Consider the following 22,661-nt stretch of genomic DNA (forward strand, 5'->3'; position numbering starts at 1 on the left):
ACAAAATTCTTCATTAGGGGTACAAAATATCATTAATTAAGTTCGATACCAAAAATTTTGCCGAAGACTAGGTACCTAATATTTTTATTATTATAAAAAAATTGTGTGTGCCTCGATTTGTATGCGGAAAAAAATATTTAAATGAGGTTTTGGAGGTCAACTTAGTCAATATGGGTCAATTTAGAGATCAAATTTAGCCAAAAAAAAAAATTACAAAAAAGCATCGCTTTGCATGCTACAAAATTATACCGGTTAAGATCATGGGCCAATTTCGACCTTGAGGACTAAATATGATATCAAATTTGGCAAAAAGTTAATAAAATATAAAAGATTCCACGTATTCGACAAAATTCCGGTCCTAGGTTTTATTTATGATATTTTGTGCACCCAATGTAAAAGTTGATGGTGTTACGGCTATTAGTCAAAGTTCATGGTGCTCTATATGTACACCTTGTTAAAAAGTTCATATTGTTGAGGCCAAATTTGCCTAAATTTAACCTGTTCTATCTAAATCGATACAATCCAAAATGACTCAATTTCATTCCAAGGTTTGAAAGTCAAAAATGCAAATTATAATATGAATAACTAACTAGAAGCCTAGAAATGAGTTTCACTCATATTTGTATAATAAAGTTGTCACGACACACTAATTCTAAATAATTTTGTTTATTCATAAATATGGAGTAAAATTAAAGTTACAATAATACTGAAAATATAATCATTGTTTCAAGTAATTCAAGAATTGTCATGTACAAAGACTAGAAAAACAAAAAATAAAATAAAACTTTGCGAGTACTTTTCTTCCTAATAATGGCATGACGACCTTCCTCTTGTGGCTAGTAGTTGGGCACTAACTGAGGCTATGTCTAGTGTTTCTTCTTCAAAAAGATAAACTACTAAGCTTTGCGTGGAAACTTTCGTGTATTTTTTTTTGACGAAATTTTCGTGTATGTTTAGTCCATTTCACCAATACAAAAAAAAAATATGCGTAGTACATAAATCAATCAATACCCATCAATCAATTTCATCTAATACGAGTAATATCTATGGAAATCGCTCCAATAGATGATTTGCGAAATTACAAAAGTTTACCGATTTTTCGAGAAAATATAAATTTATTAGTCAATTAAACTTGTGAAAGATATCAAGGCCTCAAGGGGCATAATGAACTTTATTATCCCATATATTAGGGATGTATTTGTCAATTTTGATATTGTAACCTTGGAAAATACGTTAACAGGCTTGGCGCTATATAATTACTCTAACGTATTAGATAACGGCTATGTCTAGTGTTTCTTCTTTATGTTATTGAGAGATGTTGATATTCCCGTAATATTTCACTTAATAGGTTATATTCGCAACGAATTCTAGTGTATACAAACAAAACTTGAATCTAAGTAAAGCACCGTTGAAATTCAAAAGTATCAAAACTATGCTTTTAAAACTGCAATATGGATACTACAATCACTATTTTTTGACAATATGTACCCACATTATAAGCCAAGAAATGCTAGCTGCATATAACACAACAGCCCAAAATAGCACACTGCAATTTTCATACTTATTACACAGACAAAACTGTTATCCTACACTAATCTGCAAAACTTAGTGAATAAGTCAAAAGTGTTCAATACGCAAACACCAACTTTATCAAGACTTTTCTGCCCGTACCAAGCTGTAAGTCTGTAACCAACAAAAAAATGGGGAGAGGGCCATCGGCGTAGTTGCAGAAATGAGCAAAATTCTTATAGCTCACAAAAACGATCAGGAAAATGAAAGAAGAGCATGTCAGTTTGCATACTGATCATAGAGGTTGGTCAAGGTAAGGGTCTTGGGGACTTCGAGGAGATCCAAGATATTCAGAGGCTTTAGAAACAACTTCATTAATCTTAGAAACGCTTCGTTTCAACCATCCAGTCTCCTGTCCTTCCTGCGTCACTGGCCTGCTCCTTTCTTCTTCCTCCAACAGGAGATCAGCCCATCTCTTAGCCATGAAAAGCTTCACGGCCTCGACCCCTTCTTTCACAACCTCAACGGGAGGAATGACAATAGGGTTCTGTTCCAAATTAAGCTTCGACAGCTTCTCCAGCCTTCCAAATGAATTTGGCAGGGAATGAATCTGGTTGTTGCTCAGGTCTAGTTCTTCAAGATTGATTAGTTCGCCAAATGTCTCAGGTAACTCCTTCATATCACTGAAATTGCCACTAAGGTTTACAGTCAAAAGGTTTTTGAGTTTGCCAATTGTCAGGGGAAGGCCATGAAGCTCATTGAAGTGCACGTCCAGGTGTTGAAGAGATTTCATCTCACCAACAGATGTTGGAAGAGAACGGATCTTATTGTATTGAACTGCAAGTTTTTTCAAGTTCACCAACTCATAACCTATGTTAGTTGGCAAGTATGCTAGGTTATTGAAACTAGCATCCAACTCCACCAGCGACCTGAAAAGACCAAAAATCAAAAGACTTCCCCAAATTGACTTTTAGAAGTATTTGGAAAAGAATCGAGCATTACCTGCAGTGGCTGATGCTGTCAGGAAGGGTAGTTAGCTTGTTGCCAGACACATTGAGGATCTTCAATTTAAGGAGCAGACCAATAGAGTCTGCTAGTGATTGCAGAGAGTTGGAGGACAGATTAAACTCTTCAAGATTTTCCAGCCCGGCTACAGAGTCAGGAATAGACTACAAACCAAAAGCACTGAGCATTAGGAGGATAAAATTGAATAACATTTACCAGTTTATAGATAACGCAATAGCAACATAGCTAAGCCATAAAAATATAAAATATACAATATAAAAACATCAAGGCATAATTACACCCAAAAAAAAAAACACCAGGTCCCACATACCAGCTCTCAAACAACTTTTCTTACAAACAAGGAAATTTATTTATCATAGGAACAAATTTAGGACTGCAGCCCCAAGAAAAAGGTTGGTTGGAAAGGAAAGAACTTAGCCTGGAGATTTAAACTACTGCAAATGAGCTTTAAATTGCATGATTGCACAAAATTTTCTGCAAGCTGATACCAATTGGTTCACATATATGCTTCAAATTGTCTTTCACACTGACATTGTATTCAGTAGCATATGTTTTAGAGTGAATTTGACCTAAGAGATACCACTAGATACCTTCAGGCTTCAGCAGGGTGAGAACCAGTATTTTACCACAGATGAACAAAACTCTAATCACCAAATTGTAGACACACCACTCAGATTGACAAAAAAATTGTTTCCTAAAAATTGTACACACACCACTCAGCTTTATGAGATGGAGGAATATCTTATTTATCAAGAGTTCACTCCCCCCATTCTCCTCTTTTCCAAATGAAACCATTACCATTTTGAGTCCTTTTGGTCCCACCTGGTCACCTCATTCAGACAATAACTGAAACAAGACTGGAATCTCCAATCCACCCCCCCCCCCAAGTTGATGGTTTGAGAATTTATTATCAAGGATGAACGTTGCTGAAGGCATTATTAACAAATATTACAGGGGCAACAATTTTACAGATTTTAACAACTTTTTACTAATTTAATTGGGTAAATCCAGAATACAGACTCTTGAGAACCAGTTGTTCATACAACATTCTGCTATATGTATCTAAAAGTCTAAAACACAGAAACTCAAATGTCTTAAGATAGACAATAAATGGAAGTCTACTGAGCAAGGAATAAGTAAGATAAGAGGAAAGTATTGAATGCAGTCAACAGTCTCAAGACATGTGACAGTTATAGACTAGAATGATTTTTTGACACAACCGAAGATAAACAGTTCACAGGAGTATCATCCATGTGACCATATCTGCATTCTAGCGTTGCTTAACCATTTTTCTACATGCTTCGAAGCCATATTGATTTGCTATGAGTCAAATCTTGAAATGCAAATCATTAGGTTCTTCACAAAGATCTGGCTTGGCTGTTAGTAGAAGGCAAACAGATGTCACAGATAAGGGTACCAATCAACTTCTCCAGTGGATAACCATACTCTATGGTTCTCATTTGATTGAATATTGAAATGATAATTTAGAGATCCATCAAATATTACAGCTACTACTATTCAGCTATTCTCTTAATGCCTGCCTCCATACATAGTACTCCGTTGCAGTCAAATATTCACTATTCTTTGACTTTGTGTAAGGATGGACTAAAATTCAATAAATCCTTTTATTGTCTTTTCCCTTTTTGATTTTCAAGTAGGAGAGAGTTGTTGCATATCCGATCAACGCCCAATGGGGAATCACCTCTCTATTATCACAGAGAGGCTGCATACAACCACGGAAACACCCCCCTAACCTTGACTAGCAGGACCTCTCGAGAGGCATTTCAACATAGTTTTTGCTGATCAAACCTAGATTAGAAGCAAAGGCTGGTGTATGTGTGGTGTGCCACATACAACCCTAATAACTATGGAACTCAAATACTAGATAAAAACCTTCTATCTTAACTATCTTATGAAAATCTTTCTGTTTTCTACGGAACCAGCTCAGGAAACTGAAAAGCTTGAGATAATAGCTACTTGCGTCTAGCTTGATTTCAAGTAGGATTTTAGGTTAAAAGTTGAAATCAAGTTTCCATCAGAAGAAACAGGCTTCTAATACTCAGTAACAGTAATTCAAAAGTCATTATACAATTTATCCAACAAACATCATCTCCATGCACAAAATCAATCTGCTCTTCTAAACCCACACACCATTAGTTCGTCAATTTAAATTTCCATAATAGCATTCCAAAAGTCAAACAAATTCCTTCATACAACTCATCAAGCACAAAATCGACCCTCCCTTCTAAACCCACACACCATTAGTTTGTCAATCCTTAAAACACAAATCAGGTTTCAACCATAAGAAACGAATGTTTACTACTCCATAACAACATTCCAAAAGTCAATAGAATACCTCATACAACTCATCCAATAAACATCATATGCAAGCACAAAATCGATCCGCTCTCCTAAACCAACCACCATATATCGTCAATCCTAAATCACTCATAACTAATATGATCTAGAATTAGGAATGATGCAGGACACACCATACCATCCAAGTCACATAATGGGTCATCAATCTCATCATATCTCATATCTCTAGTTTGGTAATTCATAGAAATACAAACAAATGCATGATCTTTAATCATTTTCCTCCCTAAATCGTACATATTCATCAAACTAAGCAGGCAAATGCAAAATCAGCTAAAATTCAATCGAAATCCAATAACCCAACAACAAGTCAACAACCGTGTATAAATAATTCAACTAAAATTCCAAATCCAAGCAATCAAAAAACTCAATCAACACAATAAAACGACAAAGAAAGAGAAGAATGAAAAACCTGGAGTTGATTGCTAGACAAATTAAGAAAAACAAGATGACGAAGCTTCCCAAAAGCTTCAGGAAGAATCTTCAACTTCCTACCAGTCAAATCAACCTTCTCAACATATTCATCCTTCAAAACCGCAACAACATCCTCATTCATCTCATCTTCTTCTTCCTCCTCCTCCTCTTCATCAATGGCGTCCCCATCACGAACCCCACCTTCCTTCTCTCTAACAGCAGAATCATAAATCTTCATCAGCTTCTCCTCAGCACTCCTGAGCAGCTTCTCATACGCATCATGCATCTCATCAAGCTGGATAACAGCCTTATACATCATCTTCTCCCGCTCCGCCTTCTCCCGCTCGCTGTCGACGTCGGGGGAGCGAGGGGAGAGGGCGATTTCCTCGAGTTGGGAGGAGAGGAGGGAGTCGATTTCGGCGACTTTGGATTTGGCGATGTCGATGGATTCGTGATCAGGGCGTTCGCCGAGGGCTTGGAGGATGGAGCGAGTTTGGGAGATCTCGGAGACGGCTTCGGCCATGGCGGACATGACCTTGGGGTTTTTGAGGTGGGGCATGGTTTCGACGAGGGGGTCCTGGAAAGGGGCGGAGGAAGAAGAAGAAGGGGGTTGTTCGATGTCGTGGGAGGGTGCGGTGGGTTGGCGGAGAGAGGAGAGTGATGGGACTCGAGCCATGACGTAGGAGAGGACTGGGAAGTTGGTGGGGATTGGATCCATGATTGCAGGAAGAGAGAGAAAGATGAAGAAGAAGAAGAAGAAGATGAAGATGGTGGAATACTGGAAATGGAGGATTTGATCAAGGTGAGAGGAGAGAGAAAGTGTGTTTGAGAGAGAGAGGATGAAATGATGATGACGATTGAGAAGATGGAAGGGATTAATTAGAGAAGAGGGGAGAATTTTAGGGGGGATTAGTGGATTAGCATTTAGAAATGGTGAAGGTAACGAAATTAGTGGAGACTCGTAAAGTGAATAATTGTTTTTGTTGCAGATGAGGGTGTCTGTTACACAGTACTTGTTGAGGGGCTTGTAGTATGATTTTTGTCACCCCAATTCGCATTACATATCCGGATAGTCGGATACCCCATATGGCCATACCCCTATAACATACTAAGTAGTACTGTCATAGTATTGTATCATCACCATCACGTAAAATGGTTGGTACATACTCCTAGATACGGAGTAGTACTCTACTATCCATCGCACTATTGTTTTATCATCTCAAATCGCATAGAATGTTGGTGGAGATTGCATATTAAACTTACGTGAATAGTTCAAAAAAAAAAAAAAAGGTTGCATCTTGCATTATGGAGTACTTTGATAGGCACAATTGAGGATGCACAAAATTTATCAATAAATAATGTCATATCTTGATTGTCAATAAGTTAAAATTAATTCATTTATATGTTTTTTAGATTAAAGAACATGCTACTAAGTTTTATTTTCCTCAATTTATACTTATCTTATACCCACTCACCAGCCACAATATCAACATTCCATCTCTGTTAATAACTTGTGTGCAAATAGTAATTATAACAAAAGTTTTAGGAATAGATGTACTTCACCCGTTTGCCCAATTAATTTTTTTTTTGACGGGCCCGTTCACCCAATTATACATTAAAATATAAACTTATAATCCAATTATCTAATTCTAAGGATCCATTGAAGAAAAATTGTCAATCATAGAAATTACATCCTACCGAAAAACAGAGAACTTCTATATGGAATGGTCATTATAGTAATTTTTTCCCTAAAAAACGAAATTAAAGATATAATACAAACAATTATAACCCTATGGATCCATCAAAATACACACAATTACCAACTCTATGGATCCTTTGAAAAAAATTGGTTATTGTAAACATTACGCCCTACCCAAAAAAAAGAAAAAAAAAAAAAAAAAAAAAAACCCTACGGAGTACTATACTGAATGTTCATTTGCCAATAGAATTTCTTTCTTTACAAGCTCAAAAATAGACTTTAATCTGCAGGAGAACTTCTCATTTATATTTTTAACGATTCTCTGTTGGAATTTGCAGTCTTTTAGCCACAAAATTCCCATGTATACCTCACATTTACATGCATCTTTGGTTGATGGAAGACTTTCAAGGTGATAGCTCAAATGAACCTGCATTCATATCAAAAATGGTACTAAGAAACCAAGTAACTAAACACAATTATAAGAAGCCTAATAAGTTGCAATGTATCAACATACACGAAAGTGGTCACCAAACGGAATATCATGGAGGGCCATGGCTTCATTCACGATCCATCCACCTGTATCACCAAGGAATGATTTTCTCTGGCTGCATCGCACTTCCCCTCCAAAAACGGAGACAATGTGATTAAATTTATAAGAAAGTTGCCTTTCATAAACATCAGGCTTCACTGATTGCCACTCTGTTGTGACATAGTTCAGACAACCAGATTTTGCCATCACTTTACGCTCTAAATTTCCTCCTCCAAACATCTTCATTAAGGATTTGATCTGCAATGAAGTTGTTAAAATCTTTTTCAATATCTCAGAAATATGATCAAAATAATGATGGCCAAACGGCAACTAAACACCTTCAAAATTAAAAATTAGACATCCTCTTTGTAGAAATTGTTTTCCACTTTGGATCTATGTAAAGTTTGTCCAAGCATGTATCTAAGGAACTTTTGTAAGATTCCAGTTTACAAAGACTATAGTTAGACAGTAATCTAAGTCATAGTTTTATAATTACAAAGACTTTAGTTAGACAGTAATCTAAGTCATAGTTTTACAATTAAAGGGTTAGATGTTAGCTTTTAACATACTACCTCCGTTACATATTATTTGCAACGATTAGACATTTTTCCCTACTTTATGTCAAATTGTTTCAAATAATATGTAACGGAGGTAGTAGTTTTGACCGGGCGAAAGAGATTTAACAACACCATAAATTCACCACCACTTAATTTTGATTGAAACATCATCATCAGTTCCGACTGTCTTTAATTACACTTCAGTCCCTCAGGCCTCAGCAAGAAGATGCATGTATAGCTCGAGGAGTTGAGGTCAATGATGAGTTGATGACATGAAGTCTAAACTCTAGAATGTACAAATTCATCAATTACTTACATCGACAGGAAGAGTAGAGGAATAAATCTTCAACATATTTGACTCTTCAACATGGAAATGATTGTCATTTTCAAGTGGAACCAACAGACTTTCTTGATTCCCCTGGTCTTCTTCTGTGCCCAGGGCCTTCCTCTCCAGAGCAGCTGTCCTTGATCTCCATAAGGCCGTGATTGTCCTGTCACTCGTAAAAAAAGGGAATGTTTTCAAAGTAGTTCAAACAGCGCCCCCTCATAAAATCCAGACAATAATGAAAATAAAGCTCCATATAAGTAGCAGAATTTACTTGCTGGCAACTTCAAATGGAATAAATGATTGAAAATAGAACTTAAGCCTGCCCTCTTCATCCTGAGTCCTGGCACCATGCCTTGCATCTATGCCTCTCCCTTTCCGCAAGATTATGATAAGAGTAGGACTACCAAATGATGACATGGTGGGATCCTGCACTTCAATATCTTCAATGTCCTCCCATAAAAAGAAAAATTTGGTCTTGTGTCCGAAGAAATTACTGTAGAATCCAACTATTCTTGCTGATAAAAAGAGACGACCCTGCAAAATTCACAACTTTTAGGTAGCACTAAGTTGATAAAAATGTAAGTAATGTCAGCACTATTGTCCCATTTTCCCACTCAAATCATGCTTGGAATGAGGGAATGAATTATATGGTATACAAAATCAATAAGGGGCACTGGGTTATTAGGATACGGAGGAGATAGAAAAGAGGAAAAGGGGGGTGAGGGGGGGGGGGGGTAATTACCCTCCTGACTACTCTTAACAATAGTTTACTTTCCACATTAGTTTCAGAATACTATTTACCTCCTATTTAATTTCCATCATTCCATGCGTGCCCTCAAATATGGAATGAGACTCGCTCCACCCTCATGCAGACTTGAGTAAATCTCCCATCAATTTCAAACAAATTTTAGAAGGTCCCTTAACAGCTGAACCAAATGAGCTCTTCTTTGATTAATTCATATTTTCCACATAAAGGCATTCACTCCAACTCAAGAGAATTCCAACGGCTTTCTTCATCAATCACTATCTAACTACTGTCTATCAGTATTACTAATTCCAATTAAGAGCACTTAAAAAGATGATTATAAAAAAATGAATGCAGATATTGAGTTGCATCATGCTTCTAATCATTAATGACAAAATCCTGTTCTTTCAAAACCATTGCACAGTGAAATGCTTTACCCATATAGATTTACCTGTAAAGGCATCTTTCTCCTCAAAGAACACGAGTAATCCTTGATCAAAAATTCTTCTGGTGGCAAGCCAAACAGCTTCTGAAACGAGGAGTTCTTGTGGGGAGACCGAAGATTCAGCTGTCAAATAAACATGTTACATCCTCTCTCTCACACAATATACAAGATGTGCAATTCCTTGCCAAAAAAAAAAAAAAAAAAAAAAAAAAAAAAAAAAAAAAAACCCAAGGACAGAAATATTTTGACAGACTAGCTAAACAACATAATAATCAATAGCCCTCTACCTTCTTTCCAACTTCTTTTTCCATTTTGTTGAGGTACCCTTTGACTGTTTCAACTCCCTTTTTGTTCTCCACAAAGATTCTTAAATGCAATTTCGCCTGAGAGGAAACAGCCTTCCCTTCAAGAGGAACCCACATATCAGCCAGTTCTGCTGCTGAGTGCTTCAGAAAATTGATCTCTGTGTGCCCAAGCGAGGCTGTCTGGTCAAATGGGCCACCAAAATCAAATACTTCAACATCAAGGACTGAAGGTAGCTCCTCTGAAGCATCAAACTCAAGTATCTCTGCATAAATTCATAGATGGACATAAGAAAAAGTAATAAAATGGAGTAATAATTGCACAGGGTACACATTAAGCAAAAGGCCAAACCGTTCCATTGTGGATCACAAGTTTGAAGCTGTACGGAGCTTGTCCTAGTTTTTCCATTACAGGTAAAGACCACAAAGGGATCAGAAGGTTCTGCTGTGTCCAGTGACGGTAAGTTGACAGCTTCAACCAAAGCTACTGTAACTTTCCAACCATCACCCTGAGATTTAATCCCATGATCGTTTCCTGCAAATATAGAGTACGACATCAAGAATATGCACATAGTAAGTAGACTTCAAATCTTAAACATTAGGATGTAGATATAAAAATGGTTATTACCTACACGTAGTCTGGCTTGTACAAAGAGAGAAACCATGTTATATACACGCTCTAAAAGAAGCACTAAAACCCCACAAGTGATGAGCTGTCCAAAACTGTCAGGCAAAATAAGGCCATTAATCTCAAGTCCCTGAGGCTCATGGGGCACAGATATTAGGATATGTACAACTACATATAATGTAAGAAAGATGGCGGCAACTACGGTAAGGTTCCCAAAATACTCAGTAGCCAACTCCCAATCTGACTGATGTTCCCTTTCAAGAGCTTCCAAGACATGATCCTTTTCTGAGGAATCCTCACTATCCAAAACTTTGAACTTCTGAGCCAGCAATCTACTAAAATGGTCAAAGCTCTCCTTCAGCCCTTGCTTTGCTCCATTCTCAATCATACCTTTCATTAAGGTACTCTGTGAAAAATTTATGCCCCAAGAAATCAGAAGACGGGAGGATTCCTCGCCTGAAGATAATTCTGGACCAGGCATGATTTTGTATAGCAACTCAACCTTGAATGTATTCCCATATGGAACATCTGGTGTAGCTATACTTACGAAAACAGCAAACTCAGCACCATCAGCTTTGACATAAGTCTGCTCCTCAGTGGCTTTAACAGCCTTACATAACTTGCTTGCAGGATTGATGTACGTGACCAATCGTGATAAACGTGTTGAATCACCTGATTTACAAGTCCAAGGGCTCTCTTGTATATCAGTTGTTCCCTGTAACTCTGAAAGTTCTCTCCTAAACTGTGAATCTGGAGCAAACAGAAAGGCATTAAGATCTTTCGATGTAACCACATATGTCTGATCAAGAAGAATCCCGCCTTGCAGATTCTCAGGCATTTCTAACTCCTCATCTCTAGACTGCATCATATCCAAAGATTCTTCAAAACTACTAGATGGCAGTGATTCGTCCTGCACACAAGCTTCATACTCAGAAGGACTAACACTAAAGTCTGAAGATTCATCACTTTTTGAGGGTTCCCCATTCTTATGCAGAAGCTTATCCAAATGTTTAGTTACAGCTTTCATCATTTTTTTCCCATGTGGAACCTTCAAAGGAGGAGCTTTAGGAGAAGAGGAATTCACAGATCCATGATCTGGGAAATCCTCTTCTTTACCATTAGATGTTCTGGTACATGATTGTTCAGACAAGGAGAGATCCGCATTTGCAACATCTCCTCTTCCGTGCAGAGTGAGAGTCAACAGAATTTTTCCTACACATGTAGGGTGATTTATTTAGATGCATAGCATAATGAGATATATATTACTTGTAATAGCCAAGCTAGAGAGACCGCCAATAAACTGTTACTCAAAAAGGAAACTTCCTTAAGTCTCACTTAACTAAAAATCCTGAAATCTTTCCCATAGTTAGTTCATTGCTTACTTGAGAGCAAAATACAAATACATCCTATGATAACCTCTTCTAACAAAATAGAAAAGAGTAGGCCAAATCTTCCAATATTTTACATTCTTGTTTTAAGGTTCAAGGCAAGATAAGCAATTCAACCTACTAATTTTGTCTTAGTTTTCAGTCCACTACTTTACTAACCGCATTCAAGGGCAATGCCTGCCACAGCAAAAGGGAAGACTATAACTCTACATTTTGCAAACAGTAAGGCATTATATTACATGTCTATACATCCCAACACCAACAAATGACAGGACATGGTGATATGCAGTGGTAGCCTAGTAGGATCACAAAACAAGAAGTAGAATAATAGAATCACAGAAAGAAACACCCCAATTTACAATGACGTTCCAACAAAACAACAAGAAAGCCACTTCTCACAGCCACAAATAATAATCACATTGTTCTACGCTTCCGAAACATATACTATCTCCGTCTAGATTGAGTCGTCACATTACTAGTTCAAATTACACCATCAACGTAGCAAAAATTCGCAAATAATTATCACATTGTTCTACGCTCCCGAAACAGATACTACCTCTCCGACCAGATTAAGTTGTCACATTACCAATTCAAATTACACCATCAACGTGAACAATTAATTCGCACAGTGCAAATACTCAATCAAATCCAAAACACATTAAAATTCATATATAAAAGTTAAACAATACAAATTACAACGTAAAACTCAACAAATTAAAGAACAAGAAAAAGAGATACAAACCACAATTTTTTTTTCATGCGCTTCCCAGCTTTAGGATTCTGAAGGGAAAACCAAGTAGGGGGTAAACATTCACTCTCTTCGCCGACGACGGTCCAAACCGGAACCCGAACCCGACCCACCAAAAACCCGGAAACATTAAAGAACCGGGCATAAGAATCATCTTCATCATGATGATAAATCGACAAAACAAGTTCATCTTCCAAATCATGAACCCGGAATACAAATTCCTCATTCCAAACCGGGTCAGACCCGGAAACAATTCGGGTTTTGGACTTGAATTTACCCACTTGAAGCTTCACATAGCTACTGTTTTTTACTGGTAAATCTTTAGCTTCTAATACATACGCATATAATCTCATATTAATGGCGGTTTTTTATTAATGGGTTTTTTATATTGATGAGAAAAAATGGGGGATTGAGTTTTAGAGAGAGAAAGAGAGGTGGGTATTGTGAGGAAAGAGAGGAGAGAGAAAGTTATTTGAAGGGGAAGCCATGGAAAACGTGGAATAGGAAAGAAAGTGACACGAAGGGAAAAGAGGAGAAGAAGAGGGAAATGTCATGCTCTGTTTATGGAATGATTTTATTTGAAACAAATCTTATTGAAATGTGAGTTTGTCTCTAATAAGTAACGACTTTTCCTGTACACCCATATCTAAGATAGACTTTTGTGACCCTAACCGTTAACCCGAATTGAAAGTTAGAATTTAACTATGAATTATATAGAGTATCATAAATAGTGTCTAAATAAAAAAAATTGGCAATGTTTATCTTTGTAAAATATGCTTATTAAAAACGCTCAATCTTTTAAATCTTAGTGTACCCATAGGTACATTGTATTTTTACTTTTGAACCTATATACCACATAACCACGGAGTATTTCATATACACGCTTTCATCCTTGACATCACTTAATGCGTCATTGCATAGGCTACAACTTTTCATATTGACATTCCCCTAGCCATTGAACAAGAAATCAAAAACATTCGAAGTGGACAATCGTCTAGTGATCAACGTATTTTCCGATGTCTAGCCATCCAATTGCTCTTATGAAAGTTTGATCATTAAGAGATCTAGCATATTTGCAAAGAAGCAAATCGAGTAGCGTATTGAATTGTTAATGTTGGTCATCTAATTAGTGATGGTTTGGATATTACCCTATATATGTAACACTTCTTCTTTGTACCCCAATACTTTATTCTAATGCATTCGGAATAAAATGTTAGAACTTAGAAGTACGTAAAATATTCTCCAAATGTACTTTAAAGAAAAAGGGGAAGGAATCTAAGCAATGGGAAAATGAAATATGATCATTATGATAACAAGAGGGAGAAAAGGGAACTGATTAAAGTTAACTTTGCTTGTGTTGGAAAATATTGACTGGTAGTTTTAGATGCAGTAGTTCACTTAACAACTTTAATTTCTTCAATTTGTCAGAAGGAAAAGAATATCATACAACGCTAAGTAATTGATGCTGTAATTAATAACTCGCTATTTGGTGTGATTTGCTGAGTGCTACCCTGCCAAAGTTGAGAGAACGTGAAAGAACTTCCCTTATCCGTATAGCACTCCACACTTTTACCAGTTTGGTGGCATGGTGGGCCAACAATACAAAATTTGTACGTAATATGCTATTCAGCTTATCATGTGATAAGGTTTCGGAAAAAAAAGAATTTTGAAGACAGGATGTTGATATATTATTTTACACCGTACAAGTATATTTTTTATGGAGTGTTTATTCATTGACATCTCATGCGCCTTAGTGTCTTTGCTAGTTCATCCTAATCAATGCTGAAAGTCGGAAACACCATTGTTTTTAGCATCCTCCCAAATTTATAATTATAAGTAATAGAGCTTGAAATAGGATTTATCTTGATCATAGACCAATATAGGGCATATTGGGAAGAAAAAGGAGTGAAGCTACACAAACCAAATTGGATTTTAATTTCTTCATGAATGGAGTGAAAATAACTTGGGAGAGTGCTAAATATTCTCTGATAACGATCTTTATACTGTACTTTGGACCTTAGAACAAACATGCCACGTTGGCAAAGCTTATGCAGATGTTGACTTATTTGTCATTTTTTGACATTTGCAAACGGATATCGTTCAATCACGATGGACTAGTAAAATTTTCTATACCAAATGATTTCATGAAATACAACTCTACGTAACCTTCACAAATCCATCTAGTCATGTCGCAGGTCAGTGTATGCATACAGCTCAGAATTAGTCGTAAGGCCAACAGAAGAGCAACTGAGCAAGACGTGAAAATAACAGCATACTAATAGCAAAATAAACACAACTATCAGTAGCACTGGAGTTCACTTTACAGTTATCTGAAATTCTGAATAACATGTACCACCTGGATCTATTCAATATCACATAGATGACTCTACAAAAATTGCTTAGAAGCATTTCTGCGCACGATTTGAGAGAGAATATAGAGTAGTGATAATTGTTCGTGCAAGTGCCTGACTATAACATCTAAAAGCTACAAAGAAATTACCAGAATTACATGTCTAAGACTCTTCATTAGTGTCGCTATCTGCATCAGAATTTGATGCTGATCCTGAATGCAAGTCATACGGCCTCCTTCTATTCATGTTCGTTTCAAGTGGTGGAAGTCCATCATCATCACTTGAGCCTGAATCTTCTGCTTCCTGTTCAGAAACAGGTCTTGGGGAATTTCTAGTGGAGCTGTCAATAGCTTGTGACTTGAAGGCTTCTGGCCTGAAGAGGTAAGAAGCAATCATCAATGAGTAATGGTGATAAATGATGCAGAGTAACATATGAAATCTACATATAAACTTTTCATAGTGGCTTGTCTCATAAAATCATAATAATGAGAGCAGTCCATTCACAGTTAAATGACCTATGCGCCTCTTGACTCCAGCGTAAAAATACATGACCTTGCCACACACACCAGTGAAGAATTACATAGTTTATTCCACATTAGCATCAGACAGAGTCCACTAAATAGAGATAAGAAAGGGAAAAGACATTTCATACATAAAAAAAATAATAAGAGAAAGAGAGATTCCTAAATTGCAGTTCTCCAAAGCAGTCATGCTTTTTAAAGGTTACTGAGAAAGGATATAATTGTTTCAACTCTTTCAAGTCTTTCAACTTTCTATGTATACCAAAGGAAGAACCCCTAATATAAAATCTTGTGTTACCTAAATTAGGGCAGAAATCCATGAGAACGGAAAACATAATTATTCAGGCAGGCCACTCATTCCTCCAGTAATGAAAGTGAAACACTGCAAGGAAATTGCAAGACACATATCTATTGAGACAGAATAGCTCCCAAAATAAAAAGAAATACAAAGGCTACACTAGTAATTGTCCAAGCTCCAAAGAATCAAAAAGTATTATTTATACAGATGATACTTCGAAATCCTGACAATCACATAATCAATGTAACATTTATCACTCTAACCACATACACCAGAAAGGCAGGAAGCTTGCTTGAAACTACATCTTCATAAGGCATGCACGTTTGAGCTGAGCAGCCAGCATCAAAGCAATTACCCAAGGGGCCAAGATTCACCAAATGTCAGGTAAAGAGATCAACGAAGAGGTCAAGGACCTAAGCAGTAAATCAGCATATAATAGACCTAGTCCAAATTTTTGTTTTCCACACTTAGAATAGGAGGTAAGTCTCCTTCCATGGAGTCTTCTAGCCTAAAATCCCCATGCTGTAAATCTACTAGCAAAACCTTGTCCAATCACATGAAAAGCAATAAAGACTAAGGAGGAGCCAATCAAATTAAGGAGAAGTTGCATTATGTATTTGACAACAGGGAAGATGAGCTATGTTACAAAAAAAAATCAGTAATAACTTAAATTAACATGATATAAGCAATCCATCTTTGCAGACTTGCAGATAGTGAAGAAATTATAAATCAATTAACTTGTCCATGACAAAAATTTCCATCAAATTTTTCGGCTGAGTTCCTGAAAACAGCCATGTAATTATAATATACACTGTACCTCCTAGGCTCCTAGTAAACAAGGATCACCTGAGGTGGTGTAGGCGTGTAGCAGCTTACCATCGTAAAAGTTAGAAAATGTTTAAAAGGTCTAACATAAAAGAGTTAGGGGAGTAGGAGACAATGCTTCTGGAGATGCATACACCTTACATTGCCCATATTTGACAGTCAGACAATACACATTATTAAAAGTAGAGACCTCTAGGTCAGGCTGACTACAATGATGTCACTCAATGCGTGGATATCGCGCTATACAAATTTGATGAAGCTTCAAAAAATTAGATCAAGATAAAGACACTTCATAAAACTAAATAAAGAACATCATAGGACTTCAAATTACAAAATATATTAAGCTGATCTGAGTCATCTGAGTATCTGACTATATAATGGAAAAATAGAGAAACAAACCAAGATGCTCTCAGCAGTAGAAACTACCAGCCTAAAACAGATTCTGAAGGAGATCTGATTAAGTAAGAGCTTACCAATCAGAGCTTTTTTGAAGACGCCTAACTTTATCATGGAAGAGAACTTGGGATACGATGCATCCCACCTTACTACCAGACTCAAGAGCCTCCTCTTTACCACTGTCATCGACAACAACAAAGCTCCCTATGCATTGAGAAAGTGATACTTCATTAATATAGTAGAAGTTTTAGTATAATTTTCGTAATGTTTCCGATAACTAACCATTCTTTATCCACATGCTTTTCTGAAATTTGGCGGGAAAAAGAGCCAAGGACTTCTCACCTTTTCCATCTGTTACCTGAAAAACATACAAAACCAAATGCTCAGTTAGTTACTATCCACACATCCAAATCTTGCAAGTCCATGTGTTCCACACTTCCACCCTACAACTGTCATCAGAACCCTTGACTCCGTAACCCTTCCTCGTAAAGGAGTAGACTAGTGAAGGCAGCGCGGCTACATTAGAGTCTTAACTTCCTCTGGATTAAACCTCTGATCTAATCTATACCCAACGTCAGGAGGGTCAATCGCCTTTCTAAGAAACTTGAAATTGGAAAACACCCCAACTTCTACACAATAGAAAATTAACAACCTTTGGTCATGCTATCGGTTGATTTGAGAAAAAAACAACTCCTCAGAAGCCAAAGTGTAAAGGAGAACAATATAGGGAATCATCCATCACATATCCACCATACCATTACTGAAACCCGACAAATGTGTACACTAATTCAATGCCATATGACTATTTATTAAGAAATTTCTCAGATAAAACTAAAAATTCTACACGATCTCAATATAGAAAATCATTTCAAAAAGATGAATTCAAAATCACAAATAAGCACCTCTCAAAGATTAATAAGCTCCACAGCATTATTACATTGATTAGGAAAGCAACAGTCAGTCAGTAACTCAGTACCTCAATAAGATTGGAACCTCGAAGGGACACAACTTGCATAATACTTTGACCCTGTTGAAGAGTGAAGTCGTCCTCTTCCACCTCCCTCTTCAAATTCTTCCTCCCTCTTCCCATTATACCCGAAAAGCCGAAAACGACGAGGTTCCAATAATCCCACTGAAGGCAGTAATACCCCTATAACCTATTCAATTGACACAAGAATTCAACCCCAATTCAATACAACTTTCAATCAATCAATCAATTAATTCCGGTCAAACAATGAAACTATCTAATATTAAAACCACCAAGATCAAGCAAGTACAGTATATCACAAAATTAAGGGCATCATATATTATAAAAGAACAAAGTTCCTAGAATAAATAAACTAAATTCAGTGAATTTTAAAGGGAAGACTGTAAAGTAGCAGAATAAATTAAGGAATTGTAAGAGAAGCTTAAAAGATGAGATTGGCTTAAGGGGAAGAAGTTACCGGCGAGTTGAGGAGAGAGAATAACAGCCCAAGTGGAGCAGAAGCGACGGCCGATAAAGCGCTTTCTAACCGGAGGTTTTCGTCGTCGTTTGAAGACACAGACGAGCAAACGGCGGCGAAATGGAGAAGCGGACTCTTCTGTATTTTTTGTTACTCCGTAATTAAATTTTTGTTCTACTCGTTTGATCCTCCTTTTTCTTTTCTGGGTTTTATATACTCCGTATTAAAAAAATAAATACTCTTCCTGTTTTTTTTGTCCCATTTGACATGTGCGGTCTTTAAGACGCGCCTTAAAACGTTTATATTTTCATTTTCATATATGTTTTTATAAAATTGCTTCGTTAGTGGAGGTCAGTTTTACTGGAGTTACTTGATTAGCATTATATAGGTTACTTTGTTCTTTTACAAACAGTCATCCGCATATAAGATGCGTTGTTAGCAAAAAAAAAATAATTATGTAAGATTTTGCTAGATTCGTTTGATTAATTATAATTTGCGAGTAATCTACGGAGTATATGTTTATTTTTACATATTTGTAATTAAATATACCCCTCCGTTCGTGAAAGTTTGACCCACTTAGCATTTGCACGATCCTCAATAAACATCTTTGACCATTAATAACTTCAGCTATATATAATTCAAATTTTAAAATTTTTAATATTTGAATATTTTATCATTAAGAGAATCTAATAAGATCAAACTTGTTAATATATTTTGATTGTATAAATCATAATATGTGGTGAAAGTTATTTTATTTTGACCACATAAATAGTAAGTTGAGTCAAACTTTTAGGAACGGATGTCATACTAACGATTCCAATACTGTATCGACAAATGCAAAAAGAGAAAATTTGCAATTATAAAACTTGTTAATGATACGTTTGATATTACTATAGATTTCAGTTTTTAATTGTACTTCATTCACTCCATCTCATTTTTTTAAATTGAAATTATTTTTATTTATTAAATTAGGAGTATTATTTTTACTAATTTGGAATTATTAACGCCTTGTTAAGCTAACTCTTACGAGTAGTAAACATTTTCATTGTAGGAGCCTCCAAATCGTTGATTTAGGACTTTGGCAGACAACACGTAACTGAAGGCGGGAGAAAATGCTGCAGTTTCCGGCGTTTATGACCCAATTTCCGTCGTCGGAGCGGATGATTCCGGCGTCACTTCTTCTCCAACATCAATTAGCTAATGCCCAAAACGAAGACGAACTCTTAGCTTTGGAAGAATCTGAATTTCTCGACAAGGTCCTTCAATTTCTAACCTCCTTCATTTTTATTTTATTTTTTATTTTTTTATTTTTACATTTCGTTTGCAATTGCTGCAATTTTGCTCTGTATTAATTCTTCTCAATTTTATAATTAGTTATTTTGATAATGTATTTTGCCTAATTTAAGTTTGATCACTCTGGTCATGAGCAAACCCTAGGAATTGAGTTGTTTATTTTGAGAATTAGGGATTTTGTTAGGGAGAAATTGAAAGGTTGGGTAATTTATTAAGGCATTGTGTGCAACTGCCAATCAAGGCAATTATTGAAGAACAATCTTTTGCATCCAACTACTATTGCCTTGGAACACTGCATATATTGCTTTGGAATGATCTTTTAGCCATTAGAAAATGTTTTGGAGTTTGTTAAACTTGTGGGGTGTTGGATTTCTGAGTTTTTAGGCCTTTAATCAGAGTTCGTGTTGTTTCGTGGTTGAATTGGATAGTTTTGCTGAATTCAACAAAATTTTAATTTAGGGTCTTCTTGGTGTTGTAGCTTTTGTTGTGGTCTTGGCTGGTAGAATTAAGATCAATTCATTGTACTTGAAAGGCTAAACTAAAACTAATCTTTATATTGTTTAGTTCTATGTACTATAAGAATTCATATATGGAGCTGGAAGACTAAGAGAATTGATGTGCGAATCTTATGGATTTTTTACTTTGTTTTTTTTAAAACTTATGTTCTAAGGAATAGTGTGGTATTGATTAAGCGTGACCATTGCCTTTGTTTGTGTTTGATCCCCTATCAAAACCCTTTATGCTGGTGGATGCCCTAGTGGAAATTTCCCTTCGAGGTTAGATTTCGCGTTGTTAGTTGGTTTTACATTTGTGCAACTTGCATTTACCCACTCTTGCATTGATTGATTGATTAGAATTTGATGTGATGGGCTCTACATGCAAGGTTATTTTGGCTTGAAAATTAGGATTTGTAATGGGAGTTGATTTATACATGTTGATTACATCATTCATAATATCTCAGAACAATTATACAAGCAAGTTTTGTCTAGTATGAAATGGTTGACAACATTATTCTTCATATTCTTGATTGATGAACCTTTCCCTATTTATTAATGGACGATTTGGTCTAGATGTGCCAAAACTTGATTTGTTAATATTTTTAATCATTTCATGTCAAATATCATTTTGCATGACTGATTAGCTGTTGAGTTGTATTTAGGTAGATGTAAATTAAGGTTTGTAATTGGAGTTGGTTTATACATAAGGATTACTTTATCATCAACATTTATCACTTTCTGGATTGAATGGACTGATGATCGACCATTTTGTATTTGTGGATGGTTGAGCACACTTGCGTGGTTTAGGTGCAATCTTTATAACAGAGTGCCTGTGAGAATTATCAAGATCTTTTTTTTTTTCAAAACTTTAGCCTGTGTAATGGGAGTTATAGGAAGCACATATGGCTTAAGAATTTATTAATTAGTGTACCTATTTTACTGTGTCAGTAAGCTGATAAATTCTATATAGTTTTGGTGAATTTTTTTATTTGAATAAGATAACCTACATTTTATTTTTATTAATACCATCGTTTGATATTCACGCCAACATAACTAACATGGAGGTTCGATTTATCTTTAGACCTGAACCTAGGTCTCCTTTTTAGAAAGGGGATACGCTTTCTTGATTAGATAATACACTTGTATTGCAAAGCTGAGAGTTTGAAGATTTTTTTGAAACTAGTGGCACATCATTGTTTTGAAATTATCTCTTGATTAGGAATGGATAGACAGCTTGGTGTAGATGTGCTAAAACTTGATTTGTCAATGTTTTCATTATTTCATGTCACAATGTCATGTTTCATGACTAATTGGCTATTGAATTCCATTTGTGTTACTAATTGACTCCTCTGAGATAATGGATGAAATTATACTTTTAGATGTATTGGCTATGTGCATACTTGTGATCTAGCTTATATGAAGCCTCTGATGAAATGCAAGCTACAGTATTGTTTTGAAATAAGCAGGCCAGCACTTTAGGGTATCCAAAGTAAAACAGAGACATTCACTTTGTTATGGATGAATTTTTGTATTTTTTTTGCCGAAACTTGAGAGTCAGCCTTCATTCTGGAAATCTGTGCGGAGGTTTTGCTCTGAGTTTTCTGTTAGGTTGCTTTAGCTTTACTTATTTGAGAAATGATATAGATGGATATAATATTGTTGTATCTGGCTTCATAGGTCAAGCTTTCTTTTTACATTTCTAATGCAACCAAACAGGCTTGTATTTTACGGAAATGTTTATATAGCTGTTGATATTGTTTCTTCTTACTTCCAATTTTTGCAGTGTAATGAAATTAAAAAGTTGAATTGCAATGTTGTTGTGATCGGGAAAACAAAGGTGGATAATGATAAAGAAGACATTGATAATGAAGCTGAAGACGATGATGAAGCTGACAACGCTGAAGAATCAGAAGGCGAGTTCGAACAGGAAACTGCCTAGTCATTCTGGTGGACTGAATTCAATTTCTATGTTGCAAATGTCTCTCACTTTATTTTCTAGTTCGGAAGAGCTTGTAGTAGAAACAGCTAAGTACTTGTGGATTGAGTTCCATTTCCACATGATGGTTTGGTTTAAGTGTCCTCTTTAGTGTCCTTGTAGCGAAAATCTTGTGTTTATAGGTGATCTTTGTGTTTTTAGGTGATTAGTGAGAAGACTGAGAGCATACTCAAAATTTGAACCTGATTACCATATTGCTCCTAGTTATAATTGGCCCAAAAAGTTCAAGTGTTTTGGAAAGTGTTTTGTACAAGAATTTGCCTTAGAACAAAGTTCATCAAATATCTTTTTAATACTCTCTTTTAATGTCATCTAGTAGTAGCACACTCGTATATTTGGGACATG

General features: G+C 36.1%; 4 protein-coding genes across 4 annotated transcripts; 1 reads left to right on the top strand and 3 right to left on the bottom strand.

Annotated features, from left to right (window-relative positions):
- Positions 1–1,375: 1,375 nt before the first annotated feature.
- Positions 1,376–6,792, bottom strand: LOC110700327 (plant intracellular Ras-group-related LRR protein 9-like). The gene is made up of 3 exons (XM_021877852.1): positions 5,324–6,792; positions 2,512–2,678; positions 1,376–2,438 (listed from the first exon to the last, which is right to left on the bottom strand). Exons 1-3 carry the CDS (start codon positions 6,041–6,043, stop codon positions 1,805–1,807), a joined length of 1,521 nt encoding a protein of 506 aa, XP_021733544.1. The 5' UTR covers positions 6,044–6,792; the 3' UTR covers positions 1,376–1,804.
- Positions 6,793–7,017: 225 nt separating this feature from the next.
- On the bottom strand, positions 7,018–13,316 carry LOC110700328 (C2 and GRAM domain-containing protein At5g50170-like). Its single transcript, XM_021877853.1, has 9 exons — positions 12,695–13,316; positions 10,559–11,775; positions 10,283–10,465; positions 9,916–10,196; positions 9,635–9,751; positions 8,710–8,972; positions 8,427–8,601; positions 7,539–7,811; positions 7,018–7,451 (listed from the first exon to the last, which is right to left on the bottom strand). The coding sequence occupies exons 1-9, from the start codon at positions 13,045–13,047 to the stop codon at positions 7,245–7,247; spliced, it is 3,069 nt and encodes a 1,022-aa protein (XP_021733545.1). The 5' UTR covers positions 13,048–13,316; the 3' UTR covers positions 7,018–7,244.
- A 1,637-nt stretch (positions 13,317–14,953) lies between these two features.
- On the bottom strand, positions 14,954–18,732 carry LOC110700329 (probable RNA-binding protein EIF1AD). The gene is made up of 5 exons (XM_021877854.1): positions 18,531–18,732; positions 18,062–18,242; positions 17,368–17,443; positions 17,163–17,289; positions 14,954–15,418 (listed from the first exon to the last, which is right to left on the bottom strand). The coding sequence occupies exons 2-5, from the start codon at positions 18,173–18,175 to the stop codon at positions 15,208–15,210; spliced, it is 528 nt and encodes a 175-aa protein (XP_021733546.1). The 5' UTR covers positions 18,176–18,242; positions 18,531–18,732; the 3' UTR covers positions 14,954–15,207.
- Positions 18,733–19,523: 791 nt separating this feature from the next.
- On the top strand, positions 19,524–22,627 carry LOC110700332. The gene is made up of 2 exons (XM_021877856.1): positions 19,524–19,786; positions 22,104–22,627. The coding sequence occupies exons 1-2, from the start codon at positions 19,643–19,645 to the stop codon at positions 22,257–22,259; spliced, it is 300 nt and encodes a 99-aa protein (XP_021733548.1). The 5' UTR covers positions 19,524–19,642; the 3' UTR covers positions 22,260–22,627.
- Positions 22,628–22,661: the final 34 nt, after the last annotated feature.

Source organism: Chenopodium quinoa, unplaced genomic scaffold, assembly GCF_001683475.1.
Source record: "Chenopodium quinoa cultivar QQ74 unplaced genomic scaffold, ASM168347v1, whole genome shotgun sequence".
Classification (NCBI taxonomy): domain Eukaryota; kingdom Viridiplantae; phylum Streptophyta; class Magnoliopsida; order Caryophyllales; family Amaranthaceae; genus Chenopodium; species Chenopodium quinoa.

Bases quoted from the DNA above. Each gene is read 5' to 3' on its own strand.
- LOC110700332 (XM_021877856.1), top strand. From the start codon at position 19,643: ATGCTGCAGTTTCCGGCGTTTATGACCCAATTTCCGTCGTCGGAGCGG. The intron at 19,787-22,103 runs GTCCTTCAATTT...CAATTTTTGCAG, and splicing joins AATCTGAATTTCTCGACAAG to TGTAATGAAATTAAAAAGTT.
- LOC110700327 (XM_021877852.1), bottom strand. From the start codon at position 6,043: ATGGATCCAATCCCCACCAACTTCCCAGTCCTCTCCTACGTCATGGCT. The intron at 2,679-5,323 runs GTTTTTCATTCT...TTTGGTTTGTAG, and splicing joins TGTCTAGCAATCAACTCCAG to TCTATTCCTGACTCTGTAGC. The intron at 2,439-2,511 runs GTAATGCTCGAT...TGGTCTTTTCAG, and splicing joins GACAGCATCAGCCACTGCAG to GTCGCTGGTGGAGTTGGATG.
- LOC110700328 (XM_021877853.1), bottom strand. From the start codon at position 13,047: ATGAGATTATATGCGTATGTATTAGAAGCTAAAGATTTACCAGTAAAA. The intron at 10,466-10,558 runs GTAATAACCATT...CTATATTTGCAG, and splicing joins ACAAGCCAGACTACGTGTAG to GAAACGATCATGGGATTAAA. The intron at 9,752-9,915 runs GTAGAGGGCTAT...TTTATTTGACAG, and splicing joins AAAAAGAAGTTGGAAAGAAG to CTGAATCTTCGGTCTCCCCA.
- LOC110700329 (XM_021877854.1), bottom strand. From the start codon at position 18,175: ATGGGAAGAGGGAGGAAGAATTTGAAGAGGGAGGTGGAAGAGGACGAC. The intron at 17,290-17,367 runs GTTAGTTATCGG...CTCAATGCATAG, and splicing joins AAGCATGTGGATAAAGAATG to GGAGCTTTGTTGTTGTCGAT. The intron at 15,419-17,162 runs GTAAGCTCTTAC...TTACCTCTTCAG, and splicing joins CTTCAAAAAAGCTCTGATTG to GCCAGAAGCCTTCAAGTCAC.